Here is a 12,146-nt window from a genome sequence, read left to right as displayed (position 1 = left end):
CTCCCATTGCAAAAGAAGTGTTGGTACATTCACACCCTACATCTTGCAAAATTAAATATTAAGATCTTACCATTACTAAATTTTCAAATTTGCAATAATTATAAAATGAACTATACATTAAAAGTTTTGAATAATTATAAAATTAACCTCAGTTTTTTTTTTTTTTTACTAAACCCTTATCCATTAATGATTTTTTATGGACGTCTGAGATCATTCCTTATTTTTTATAGGAAGACGACCATGTTTTCATTTGATCTTATGTACACACTAGTATTGTGTTTGAGGGTTGTGTTTTGGGTTCATTCGACATATATTATTGATATTCTTAATATTAAGAGATGAACGAATTTGATGGCAAATTATATTGTGCACTAGGGTCGCACAATGCATTGTGTTTCTTAAAAGTTTATGTGTATTATGTTAAGAGTTCATGTGTAGTATGTTAAGGGTTTATGTATATTATGTTAGGAGTTTATGTGTATTCTACTATATTATGTACATACAAACCAAGGAATTTTTAGGGCGCACAATATGCATTGTGCGCCCTAGTGCACGATATAACAATTGGAATTTGATGGCCTTAGTCCCCGTCGTTATATCGTGCACCAGGGCGCACAATGACCAAAACGACATTGTTTTTATTGTTCAGATTTTATGTGTATTATGTTAAAAGTTTATGTGTATCCTGTTATGAGTTTATGTGTATTATGCTATGAGTTTATGTATATTATGTATTATGTTAGATTATGTGTATTCTGTTATGAGTTTATGTGTATTATGTATTATGTTAGGTTATGTGTATTTTGTTATGAGTTTATGTGTATTCTGTTATGAGTTTGTGTACATTCGAAACAGATAATTTTTTTTATATTAAATTTAACGGTAGAAAAGGGAAATAGAATTTCTAAAAAAAAAAAAAAAGTCAAAACGACGTCGTTTTAGGCATTGTACGCCTTGGTGCACGATATAATTTGCCCCTTAGTCTAGCTTGGGCCAACTTATACGATCATGATCCACATAGAAGATGGGTCACAGATGAATGATCATTTTAATAGATTGAATGTTAATTTTTAATGTAAACCTTCAGTACATTAAGAATGAACATTAAAAAAAAAAAATTATTATAATAAAAATGAATTTTCACTATACTTTAAAATAAAAAAAAAAAAAAAGTTATGTTAGTTATCTACTTTACAATGTGGACCATTATTCACGGTATAATCATTGAATTTTAAATAACCTAACAATGATTATACCGTGGACCACTAACATAAAATTTATTTTTAGTATATTAAATATTCATTTTAGTATACTAAAAGTCCATTTTAATGTACATAAGGTTATGAACTTTAGGTATAGGGAAAATGTACAAATTGACCATTGAACTATTTGGGAGATAGCAATTAAGCCACCGAATTCGAATAAGCTTCAAATTCATCCATGAACCTGGAAAAAAAAAATAATTAACATTTTTAGCAAGTTAATAACAAGTTTGTGCTGATTGGTATGTCATGTATATTTTTTTAATTATTATTATTTATTATTATTATTATTATTATTATTATTATTATTATTATTATTATTATTATTATTATTATTATTATTATTATTATTATTATTATTATTATTATTATTATTATCCTACTTAAGTATTTGATCCTAAAGAAAAAGAAAAAAAAAAAACAAAACTAAGCATTTGACCCTCAACTATAGCTTCTTTTTTTTCTTTTTTTTTTTTTTTAATTGTTTATGGTATTTTTCAATCAGGAAAAATAATATTTGGGTGTAATTTCTTAAAATGAAAATTTTCTTGATTGAAATTTATATACTGAAAAACTTTTGCAAAAATATATACATATTACACGCATAATATAACTATAATTTCAATTTAAAAAATTACACGTAATAAAATATATATATATATATATATATATATTAATTTCTACTTATTAATGCAAATTATAGATATATTATGTAGTATATTAAGTAATTACACGCAATGCAAATTATAGTTATATTTTGCAAATTAAATTTATTTCTATATTAATTTCTGCTTAGCAATGCAAATTATAGATATATTATGTAGTATATTAAGAAATTACACGCAATGCAAATTATAGTTATATTATGCAAATTAAATTTATTTCTAATATTAGCAATGCAAATTAATTTCTGCGTGTAATTTTTTAAATTGAAATTGTAGTTATATTATGCATGTAATATATATGTATTTTTGTGTAAAAATTTCAGTGTATAAACTTCGATCAAGGAAAATTTCAGTTTAGGAAATTACACGCAGATAGTATTTTTCCTGATTCAAAAATACCGCAAATAACAGCAAAAGAGAGAAAAAGCACAAAATAGAAAATCTATAATTGAGGGTCAAATGTTTTTTTTTTTTTTTTTTTTTGATTGTCAAATGTTTAGTAGGATAATAAAAAAAAAAAAAAAAACAAAATACACATTGCATCTCAATCAGCACAAACTTGTTGTTAACCTGCTAAAAATGCTAAATGCTCTTTTTGTTGAAGTTCATAGATGAATTTGGAACTTATTTGAGTTTGATGGCTTAATTGCTATTCCCAAATAGTTCAATGGCCTATTTGTACCTTTTCCATTAAGTATATTAAAAATAACCTTTTTTTTTGTGATATGTGGACCATGTTCCATAGTATAATTTGCCTTTAGAATTTACATCTCCTTAAATATTGAATCCCCAACCCCAAGATCCCTGCACACTGATCCGATAAAGCATTTAGAACATGACTAAATGTTGATGCGCACAAGAGATTTGCTCATTTTGAATATAATCTCAAATTTAAAGCTGTAATATGAAAAGAAAAAAATTTATCTTAAAACACTAAAAGTTTTTATTTTTAAAAATTGAATAAACAAAATTAACATTCAAATTGGAAAATAATAATTAAAAAAATAATAAAGTATATAAGGCTATGGAGGAGAAGCAATCCTTCCAAGTTGTCATCACAGAATACTACAGACCCATTTTCTTTATTTTCCATTTGTCTTACCACATATTCTCCTTCTTCTCCTTCTTACCAAAAAATGAAGTAAAATTCAAACTCCTAAAAAGAAAAAAAAAAAAGGAGAAAAAGGAAAAGAAATTCAAACGTAAGAATCCAATCCTCTTCCACTGAACATGTTATTGTTTCTGAAATTTATATAAAACTTTGTTTTAAGTTTGGTTAGAATCGGAAAAGGAGGAAGAAGCAAGAAAACGCCCTCGGTTCTAGTACTACTAGCACTACTGCCTCCTCTCTAGATCTTACTGATTCTTGTCCAATCGGCGACCTCTTGATTTGGGTATTCAATATTAGATGATTGTGTTTAGCTTCTGTTTTTTTCCCCTCACTGTCTTGGTTGGTCTGTATTGATGTCTTTGCTGAATGTTAGATGAGCCCATTTCGTTGTTTTTTTCTTTTCAGGCGTATACTTGTCGATTATAATTCCACTGATCCTACCAGGATCCGATGTTTCTGGATTGAATCACTTAAGCCATCAATTATTGGTATCCCAATTGTAGTGTATCTTCCAGGTTCTCTTTGTTCTTCATAGCAAAGGTTCGATTTTTATTGATTGATGCTCTTGTTTTGTGTCTGCATTTTGTGGTGGAGTGGAGTGAACTTTGGTAGTGTTGAAGTGGTGTGAAAGGGGATGGTATAATCTGGGCTGACCTCTATTTTTTTGAGTTGCTGAGTTATGAGATTTATTGATTTGGCAGAAAAATGCAATCTTATCTTGGCAAGTTATTCATTGGTGGAATTTCTTGGGATACCACTGAAGAGAATCTAAAGGAGTATTTTAGCACTTATGGGGAGGTTTTGGAGGCTGTAATTATGAGGGATAGATCGACTGGGCGTGCCCGTGGTTTTGGTTTCATAGTGTTTGCGGATCCTGCTGTTGCTGACAGAGTGATTACGGAGAAACACAACATTGATGGCAGGATGGTAAGCTGTGTTCACTTGTCAATGTTCATTCTGTGATTGATTTGTTTTGGAAAGGAATTGCGTGTCTTCTAAAGCTACCTAATAAAACAAGAACGAATTGTATTGATTATGAGATTTCCCTGTAAAGTTTTACTCTTTATGCTTTTGATTAAATTTGATTCCATAATCGCTTCATAAGCTTAGCATTCATTGCCGAGTTCTTGTTGTACAGGTTGAGGCAAAGAAAGCTGTTCCCAGGGATGACCAAAGCCCAATGGACAGAAACAGTAATAGCCTTCAGGGGTCTCCTGGTCCAGGGCGCACAAGAAAAATTTTTGTTGGAGGCCTAGCATCCACAGTGACCGAGGGTGACTTTAAAAAGTACTTTGAGCAATTTGGAATAATCACAGATGCTGTGGTAATGTATGATCACAATACTCAAAGGCCAAGGGGCTTCGGATTTATAACATATGATTCCGAGGATGCTGTGGATAAAGTCTTGCTTAAGACTTTTCATCAGCTGAATGGTAAGATGGTTGAGGTGAAGCGTGCAGTCCCAAAGGAGTTAACGCCAAGTCCTATCCGAAGTCCACTAGGTGGATACAACTATGGATTAAGTAGGATTAATAACTTCCTTAATGGTCATGCACAAGGATACTCTCCAAATACAGTTGGAGCATATGGAGTCAGCATGGACAGTAGGTTCGGCCCCATGGCTGGAGGTAGGAGTGGGTTTGCTCCATTTGGTTCTGGTTATGACATAGGCCTCAATTTTGAGCCTGGGTTGAGCCCAGGATATGGGGGCAGTGCAAATTTAAATAGAACTCTGAGCTATGGACGGGGTTCCAATCCTTATTATGTTTCTAACTCAAGTAGGTTCAATGGTCCTGTTGGTTTTGATGGAGGGAATGGAGGAAATTCTTCATTTTTTAGTTCATCTACTCCAAATTTGTGGGGTACTGGTGGGTTAAACTATGGAGCGAATTCCATAACATCCAACAATCTTGGGGGATCCGGTAATGAGAACATTGGAGAGGGAGCACTTAACAACAGTAGAGTTTGGGGTTCCTCTACAATTCCTTCACAGGGTGGAGGAAATATTTCCGGCCAAAGTGGAAATCTCGGTTATGGAGGTGCTGCTAATTCTTTTGGTTTCACTGGAGGAGCTTATGGAAGAAATGTTGCAATGAGTAATGCACCTACATCATCGTATGCTTCATCAAATGGTGGCTATGATGCATCTTTTGCAGACTTTTACAGCACTGGTGGTTTGAAGTACCCAGATCCGACATGGCATCCTGCCAATTTAGAGCGAGATGGATCTGGTTCATTTGGTTTTGCTCTAGGAAACTCACCTTCTGATATGCCCTCTCAAAGTTCTGCACATTATGCTGATAGTTATGGTGTTACAAAGAGACAGGCCTCCCAAGGTTAGCTTCTTGGTAACCCTTTAAAGGTAGTCTTTCTTGACTTCTTTCAAGACATATTCTTCTCAAAATATATAGGTTTCATCGTGTTTAGTTAGGTTCAAGTATTTTCATTAACTTGTGTCCACATAATATTGATTAGTACTAGTATACTGAGATGGATTTTCTCCCTTTTATTTATTTGTGGTTCTTTAGTTGTTAGGGGCATGAGCCGCTTCTTTTACCACAATGAGGACTGTAGGAAACCTAGTAAGGTGGTGATTAAGATAAGAAATGATCACAGGATCCATCGTTCTTTGGAGGAGGTGTCCTGATGGTTACATTATTTTAAGGATTTGTTTTTTTTTTTTTTCCTTTTTATTTTCTGTTAGCTAGCTCCGGCTTAAAGAGTAAATATTTTTATATTTTCTTGGGACTACTTTTATGTGTCCTGCTTAACATTGAAGCACTGATTTATCTTTGTGTTTGTACATGCTATTAAGTGTAAGTATAAACAATTCGAATTTGCTATTACCAGTCGATGTTTGGTTTTCCCATGAAAATATAGAGCCAAAGCTGTTGATGCCATTGGCAATTGCTTTTCGGAACATAAACATGTCCAAGCACATATAACATTGGTTCTAATATCTTGATTTAGTGTTTGGTTGGCTAATATGTAGTAGTGAAAAAATTTTAGTTCTTGAATCCAACCAATTAGCTAATCTAACCCTGATGCCATGTTATAACTAAGATTGGGCTAGGGTTACTCAATTGGGCTATAATGCACATGAGCCAAACCACACTAAAAGATAGAATCCAACCAATTAGTTAGTTTAACCCATGACCTTATAAACCCATATATTCTTTTTTATTTTATCAATGTGTGACTCTTTAACACTGTCAATATGTGGGGGCCAATGTTTCTTGAAATTTTCCTTGAGTGATATGATATTATATCTGTGTACTCTAACGGAACTTATTAGGCAATTCTTGCAATTTGTTTTGGTAATTTCTTTATTTAATGCGAGTTACAGAGTACTTGTTTATAGAAAATGGAACAGTATTAATCATGTGGTTTTGTCTAACACTCTTTTATGAACAAACTCAATGATCCATTCCGATGATGGAAGGAACACAGTAAAAAGAGACCGACACTTTTAGTCACTTCCTCGCACCCCCCCCCCCAAAGAAAGAGGGGGGTGGGGGGCTTTGTGCAGCAGTTATCTTAACTATGGAAATGGAAATATTTATAAGTTTGCTTTTAAATATTTAGCTATATAATCCAATTATCATACTCTTATCTTATAATACACTTGATGTTGTGGTGAAGTGTTTATATATTGATCCTTTATGTCGAGGATTTAAAGCCACAGATGTAAGATTTGTTACATCAACCTACATGAAGTTGGAGTCTTGCACATTCGAATCGAGTATTGTACAATGAATAAAAGGAAAATTTTGAACCAAAATAAAGTGTCTTGTTCCACTCGGGTGTTCCTTAAAAGCCTATTCAAACATGTTGGTATTTGCGTTCCCAATTCTACAATTCGTTTTAATATGCATGTTAACCTATCGAACCTTCAGTGTTGTCGTTACTTTTCTGTCAATATATAATGTCAGGTTTGTGCTATTCTTAACATGCTTGCGTTTACTTTGATACAGGACTCGGTGGCTAGACAAAAAAACTGCAAATCAGGATGTTATACAAGTTGAAGTTTGGTGTAACAAGTGAAGCTTATATTTTGCGTAACTTCCATAGTATATATATATATATAAGATGAGAAGCTAATGTGTTGGGAGAATCCTTTGCAAGAGCTGACCAGCGTGGCTGTTTTGAAGTACTAGAGATAGTAAGCTTACAGGGGGGTGGGGGGTGGGGATTGTGTTAGGGGTTCGAGTTTTGTTTAGCAGTTCGATTTTTTATTTTTCTTTGTCACAGTGAGGTGTAAAATCAGATTGCGGGATATAGCGAGAAATGTATCATACATCTCAGGTGGGATTGCGACATGCAAGAAACAATAGGTTTTAAGATCTCCATTGTTGCATAAAATTGTGGGATTTATCAGTGAAATGACTGACTAAGCCAAGAGAGGCAAGATTTGTTGTCCTTATGATTTGGTTTTTGTGGTTCCCCTTGGCCTTGGGGGGTTTTTGTTTCTGAAATGGATGTATTGGTGGTTCTTGAACTGGTGTGATGATGATAGATACATTTTAGGGATAACCCACCTAGGGTTCCCATCAATAATTCACAATGTTTCTTCATACTTTTGTACTGTGAATACCTAAATTTAAGGTAGCTTCTATCTTTTGGAATCTCTTTTTGAACAATCAATTACTTGCTTTATGGTTTTTGTTAAGAGCATCCCCATTTGGGGTTTTTTGTCGGAAAGAAAAAATCATGCATTAATTTTTTATAAATGGAGAGCATGGTTTTTCATTGAATTTTTCTCCTGCAAATCAAGGATCTTTGTGGGTCTCAATCAAAAGCCAAATGAAGCATTCTCCAGAATTATTCATTATCTTTTCTTCCCCATTTTCTCTCTCCCCTCTCTTTCTTGCACATGTGGTCTGATAAAAATCACCAAAAGTTTGCTCTTAATTCTCTAATAAGATTTTTCATGTTAACAAGTATGATTAAATACATTATTGTTCTTTTTTTTTTTTGCTAGATACACATTATTGTTCATTAATTTATTGATGTATATAATCAGAAGTAACAAAAAACAGCAAGTCAAGATGGCCGAGTTGGTCTAAGGCGCCAGTTTCAGGTACTGGTCCGAAAGGGCATGGGTTCGAATCCCATTCTTGACATTATATTTTTTTGCTGCCCAGCCCTCTATTTACTCCGCTCCTCATCTTAAAACACCCCTAAATTTTAATGCAAACTGTCAATTAGGCTCATTAATTGTTGATCAATTTTGTAATCGAATAAACCTTTTTTTGCATTTCAGCCCCCCAGTTACTCCACATCTTAAAACATTCTTTAATTTTAATATAAACTGTCAATTAGGTCCATTAATTGTTGACCGATTTTGTATTGGATTAACTTTTTTTTTTTTTTTTTTTTTTTTTCATTTTAGCCCCCAATTACTCCGCATCTTAAAAATCTATTTGTGGACAGATTCCTTGTACGCACCGGCATTTGGCCATGTCTACTAACTCATTGAGTCACCGTGATTTACATCTTCTCACACTTTTTGTCAGGTCGGAGTGTGGGAGGACCCTTAGGGTTGGGGATTCAGCCTTTTGGGATAAGAAATTATTAATTTGGTCCATTAATTGTTGATCCTTAATTTTAATACAAATTGTCAATTTAATCAATTAATTATTGATCAATTTTGTACTTGGAGGAACCCAATTTAAACAAAAATTGAAGAATCACATTTATAATTTATTCATTTAGAGGATGTTTGGTAATTGGAAAAAATTTGAACTTTCATGTGAATTTAAAAGGTATGGAAAAAGTATTCTCACGTTTAGTGTAATCTTTGACTCAAAAAAATTCAGGCCAATTGGAAATCTAATTTCACGATATGGGATAAATTTCATCTAAGGAATGTATAATTTTTGTTTTCTCCAGGTGACTCGGAATCTACAAAGTTTATTATTTAACAGTTTGACACTAAGTTATAGGTGTGTCTTCCGCTGTTAAAAAGGACAATGTCACTATATATTGAAAGAATTTGCATCCAAGTAGTACATACAATATCGCTACGTTATGTGGTTGTTCTTCTTTATTTCTCAGGTAACACCAAACATATTAATTAATTTTTCATGCAAATTATTTCATCAAATACATTCATTAGAAAAATTTTCTCATAAATTTAATCGATACCCTATAAAACTACCAAACCACCTTATATACTTGGTGTGTTACATTTTATAATAGAAAAATACTCCAAAATGGGTAAACCAAATGCATTATTTCTTCATTAAAATAATATTTTGTGCCTTCAAATTGATTTTATAATCCGTACTCATAGTTTACAAAGAAAAAAAAAAAAAAAACAGTGCTTAACACACAAATTGAACACCATTGCTACTTCAATATCTCTCAAAAAAAGAGAGAAAAAAAAAAAAATAAAATCATACAACTAACCATGGCTGCCAGAGCCGCCGCTGAACTTATCGGAGACACCCATTAGCCCTTCTCTTCTGAGCTGCTCTTCCTTAGCTTTCCGGCAGAAAATGACCCAAGAGTTGACTTCCAACGCCACACATACTCCGGCCAACGTCGACAAGCAGAGGCAGTAGGCCAGCTTGCCGTACGATCGGCCTTCCCCCATGACTTCGAATCCCTGGAACACGTTCACCACTCCCAACACCACGCACGCGTACCCTACGAAATGGTGGTACGATTTCCAGTATCTCCGGAACTTGTTCGTCGTTTTCGGCCGGAATAACAGCGCCATCGTTTGCAGAATCCCCAGGCAGAATGTCGCCAGCCCCAGCTTCCGGTGGAGCCCGTATACCCTCCCCGGCGACAGCTCCCCTAGCCGGAGCCCGATCCCGAATCCGATGCTTCCTAGTACAATGGTGGAGAGTTGTATCCCTGTTCAAAGATCAAGCCAAAGAAATGATATGATCAGTTTAAACACTACTTGAAATTATGGAATTTTTGACCGCCTGAAAGTGATATTAAATCAAGTTGAAATTAAAAAGTAGTGGAAAATAGCAACAAAGATTTTTCCGGATATCAAAAGTGGTCGGAACAAGACAGACCATTTTCAGGTGATCAGAAATTCAATAATTTCTAGTAATGAAAGTTTAAACTTTCATTCTTTATATATATGCATTTCATAGACGGAACATAACTGACCTGCGTGGGCGTAGAACCATGTGGGGCCCAGTGACTGCACGTGTCTGAGGTATCGGGCGGTGACCACGCCGACGGGGAGCATGATTCCCCAGGAGATGGCGTTGAGGATACCGTGGACGATTTTGAGCGTGGCGAAATCGCCGCCGTGGAATTCAGCGGAGGTGCCGGAGAGGACGTCGATGGTGGTGACGGAGGCGAGGTCGTTGATGGTGGTGGGGTGGATGGTGGGGGAGTAGCCTTGGACGTACACTCCCCGGTTCCATACGAAGTGGATTTTGGTCTTGTTGGGGACCAGCTTCACGGAGGCGTAGATTTGGATGGTGGCGCCGTCGTGTACGGTGGCCATACGGCCGCCGTACATGGCGGCGGAAGACGATAGAAGGTGGACGTCGAGGGGGCGGGAAAGGAGCGGGTTCCTCTGGAGCTTCACGGTGGGGTCGATGATATAGGGCAGAAGCACAAGCTGGCCGGAGTTCGGGTCCGGGAAGGCAATGAGGGCCCGAGTTCCGGTCATCTCGGCGGAGGTGGGGTTGATTCCCCACCCAACCCAACCGGACGGAGAAATAAAAGAACCAAAAAAAGCAACATCCAATGTAGCATTATGGGCATGAAAGGTCCACGCAATGGACGCATCTTGAGAAGGCAAAGGAGTGCACTTCTCGAACTTCTTGGCGGCGGTGGCGGTGGCGCACTTGGCGGAGAGCACCACCGTCGCAGGTTGAGAAGAGAGGAAAAAGAAAAAAGTGAGAATGAAAGTGATAAGCATGATAATGGATAGAGATAGAGAGTGATGAATACAAAACTTTGATGATTTCTTAGGACATATACTCTCAATTCCCATGCAATATTATCACCGGCGTGGCCTCCATCCAATTATGCCTTAAAACTTTGCTTTGAAGCGTGGCGTTAATGAATGGTTGTTCGTTTCTCATATGAATGAATTAACATTGTTTTTGACTAATCAGAAAAATTGGTACTCACTACTAACTGATATATATGTATTAAATAAATTCTGCATTGTAATCTTTACTCGCAAAAATCAAACTTATAATCTTAAGTGACAAAGAATCACCAAGGATAAGTCGACTAAAATTATTCATAGCTGACTGATTCAAATGGTTGAATTTGTAATTATATGATTATGTTGTTTTAACTACATACATATATGTAAAGACTTTTTACAATTTTAACAAATTAAATCAAATTTTACTTCACCCTGAAACAAGTAGTTGAATCCTACGTACCGTACCGTTTAGGTGACTGTCTTGTGTATCAAACTAATTAAATAAGTATTAAGTAAACGTGTTTTTCCACTAGCTATCATATCTTTTGTTGTGGGTGGACAAAGCAAAGAGTATATGGGACGAGGAGACATGATTAGCCTTTGCGTTAAAGCTAAGAATTTAGACTTCATGATTTACCATTATCATTTCTACATTTGTACTCTAATCAAATAAGTATATCACTTTATATAAATTAATGGGTACTATAAATTCAATATAATAACATTATTTGTTTAAGTATTGTTAGGTATTGAAACAATGTACAAATTAAAATTCATACTCGTAAGGTATAGTATATATTTTAATAACACAATACATAAAAAGTTATAACATAGGACACATACACATGTTATATATTTATTTATATTTCAATTATGATTTAGGTATATAATTTGTGTTTATAGGCACAGAATTTCACAACACAAGATACAGCAATTTATAACATAAGACACAATTACTAATTTGTTTCAGATATAAAATTTCATAACACAAGACACAAAAACTAATAACATAAGACACACATGTACTAGGATCCACAGTGCACTATGAATCCTGGTTCATGGTATAAGGATTGATATGTCTTATTTATTAAATTATAAGTGTTGGGATTATGAAAATTGGCATAATAATGATATGGATATCATAAATTTGAGACCTTTTATTTATACCAAGTAAAATGTTGTATAGGCATTAT

The 12,146-nt window shown here is 34.6% G+C and overlaps 2 protein-coding genes and 1 non-coding gene across 6 annotated transcripts; 2 read left to right on the top strand and 1 right to left on the bottom strand.

Moving 5' to 3' along the window:
• Window positions 1-3,041: 3,041 nt before the first annotated feature.
• Window positions 3,042-7,678, top strand: LOC109188320 (heterogeneous nuclear ribonucleoprotein 1-like). 4 transcript variants are annotated; one of them, XM_019338943.1, is made up of 5 exons: window positions 3,042-3,321; window positions 3,444-3,578; window positions 3,740-3,965; window positions 4,177-5,374; window positions 7,013-7,678. In XM_019338943.1, the coding sequence occupies exons 3-5, from the start codon at window positions 3,744-3,746 to the stop codon at window positions 7,024-7,026; spliced, it is 1,434 nt and encodes a 477-aa protein (XP_019194488.1). In that variant the 5' UTR covers window positions 3,042-3,321; window positions 3,444-3,578; window positions 3,740-3,743; the 3' UTR covers window positions 7,027-7,678. The 4 variants fall into 4 exon arrangements, with proteins under 4 accessions (XP_019194488.1, XP_019194491.1, XP_019194489.1 ...); XM_019338946.1 differs by having other exon boundaries at window positions 4,177-5,400; XM_019338944.1 differs by having other exon boundaries at window positions 3,095-3,129.
• Window positions 7,679-8,080: 402 nt separating this feature from the next.
• On the top strand, window positions 8,081-8,161 carry TRNAL-CAG. Its single transcript has one exon. It is a non-coding gene; the product is annotated as a tRNA-Leu (tRNA).
• Window positions 8,162-9,283: 1,122 nt separating this feature from the next.
• LOC109187297 (cytochrome b561 and DOMON domain-containing protein At2g04850) lies at window positions 9,284-11,066 on the bottom strand. The gene is made up of 2 exons (XM_019337475.1): window positions 10,170-11,066; window positions 9,284-9,902 (listed from the first exon to the last, which is right to left on the bottom strand). Exons 1-2 carry the CDS (start codon window positions 11,008-11,010, stop codon window positions 9,445-9,447), a joined length of 1,299 nt encoding a protein of 432 aa, XP_019193020.1. The 5' UTR covers window positions 11,011-11,066; the 3' UTR covers window positions 9,284-9,444.
• Window positions 11,067-12,146: the final 1,080 nt, after the last annotated feature.

This window comes from Ipomoea nil, unplaced genomic scaffold (assembly GCF_001879475.1).
Source record: "Ipomoea nil cultivar Tokyo-kokei standard unplaced genomic scaffold, Asagao_1.1 scaffold1421, whole genome shotgun sequence".
Taxonomy (NCBI): Eukaryota; Viridiplantae; Streptophyta; class Magnoliopsida; order Solanales; family Convolvulaceae; genus Ipomoea; species Ipomoea nil.
The sequence above is the reverse complement of the archived record's forward strand: the minus strand, read 5'-3'. Positions and strand labels throughout refer to the sequence as shown.

Excerpts from the sequence above, each read along its gene's own strand:
- LOC109188320 (XM_019338943.1), top strand. The coding sequence starts at position 3,744 with ATGCAATCTTATCTTGGCAAGTTATTCATTGGTGGAATTTCTTGGGAT. Across the intron at positions 3,966-4,176 it reads ACAACATTGATGGCAGGATG|GTTGAGGCAAAGAAAGCTGT; the intron begins GTAAGCTGTGTT and ends CTTGTTGTACAG.
- LOC109187297 (XM_019337475.1), bottom strand. The coding sequence starts at position 11,010 with ATGGGAATTGAGAGTATATGTCCTAAGAAATCATCAAAGTTTTGTATT. Across the intron at positions 9,903-10,169 it reads ATGGTTCTACGCCCACGCAG|GGATACAACTCTCCACCATT; the intron begins GTCAGTTATGTT and ends ATCTTTGAACAG.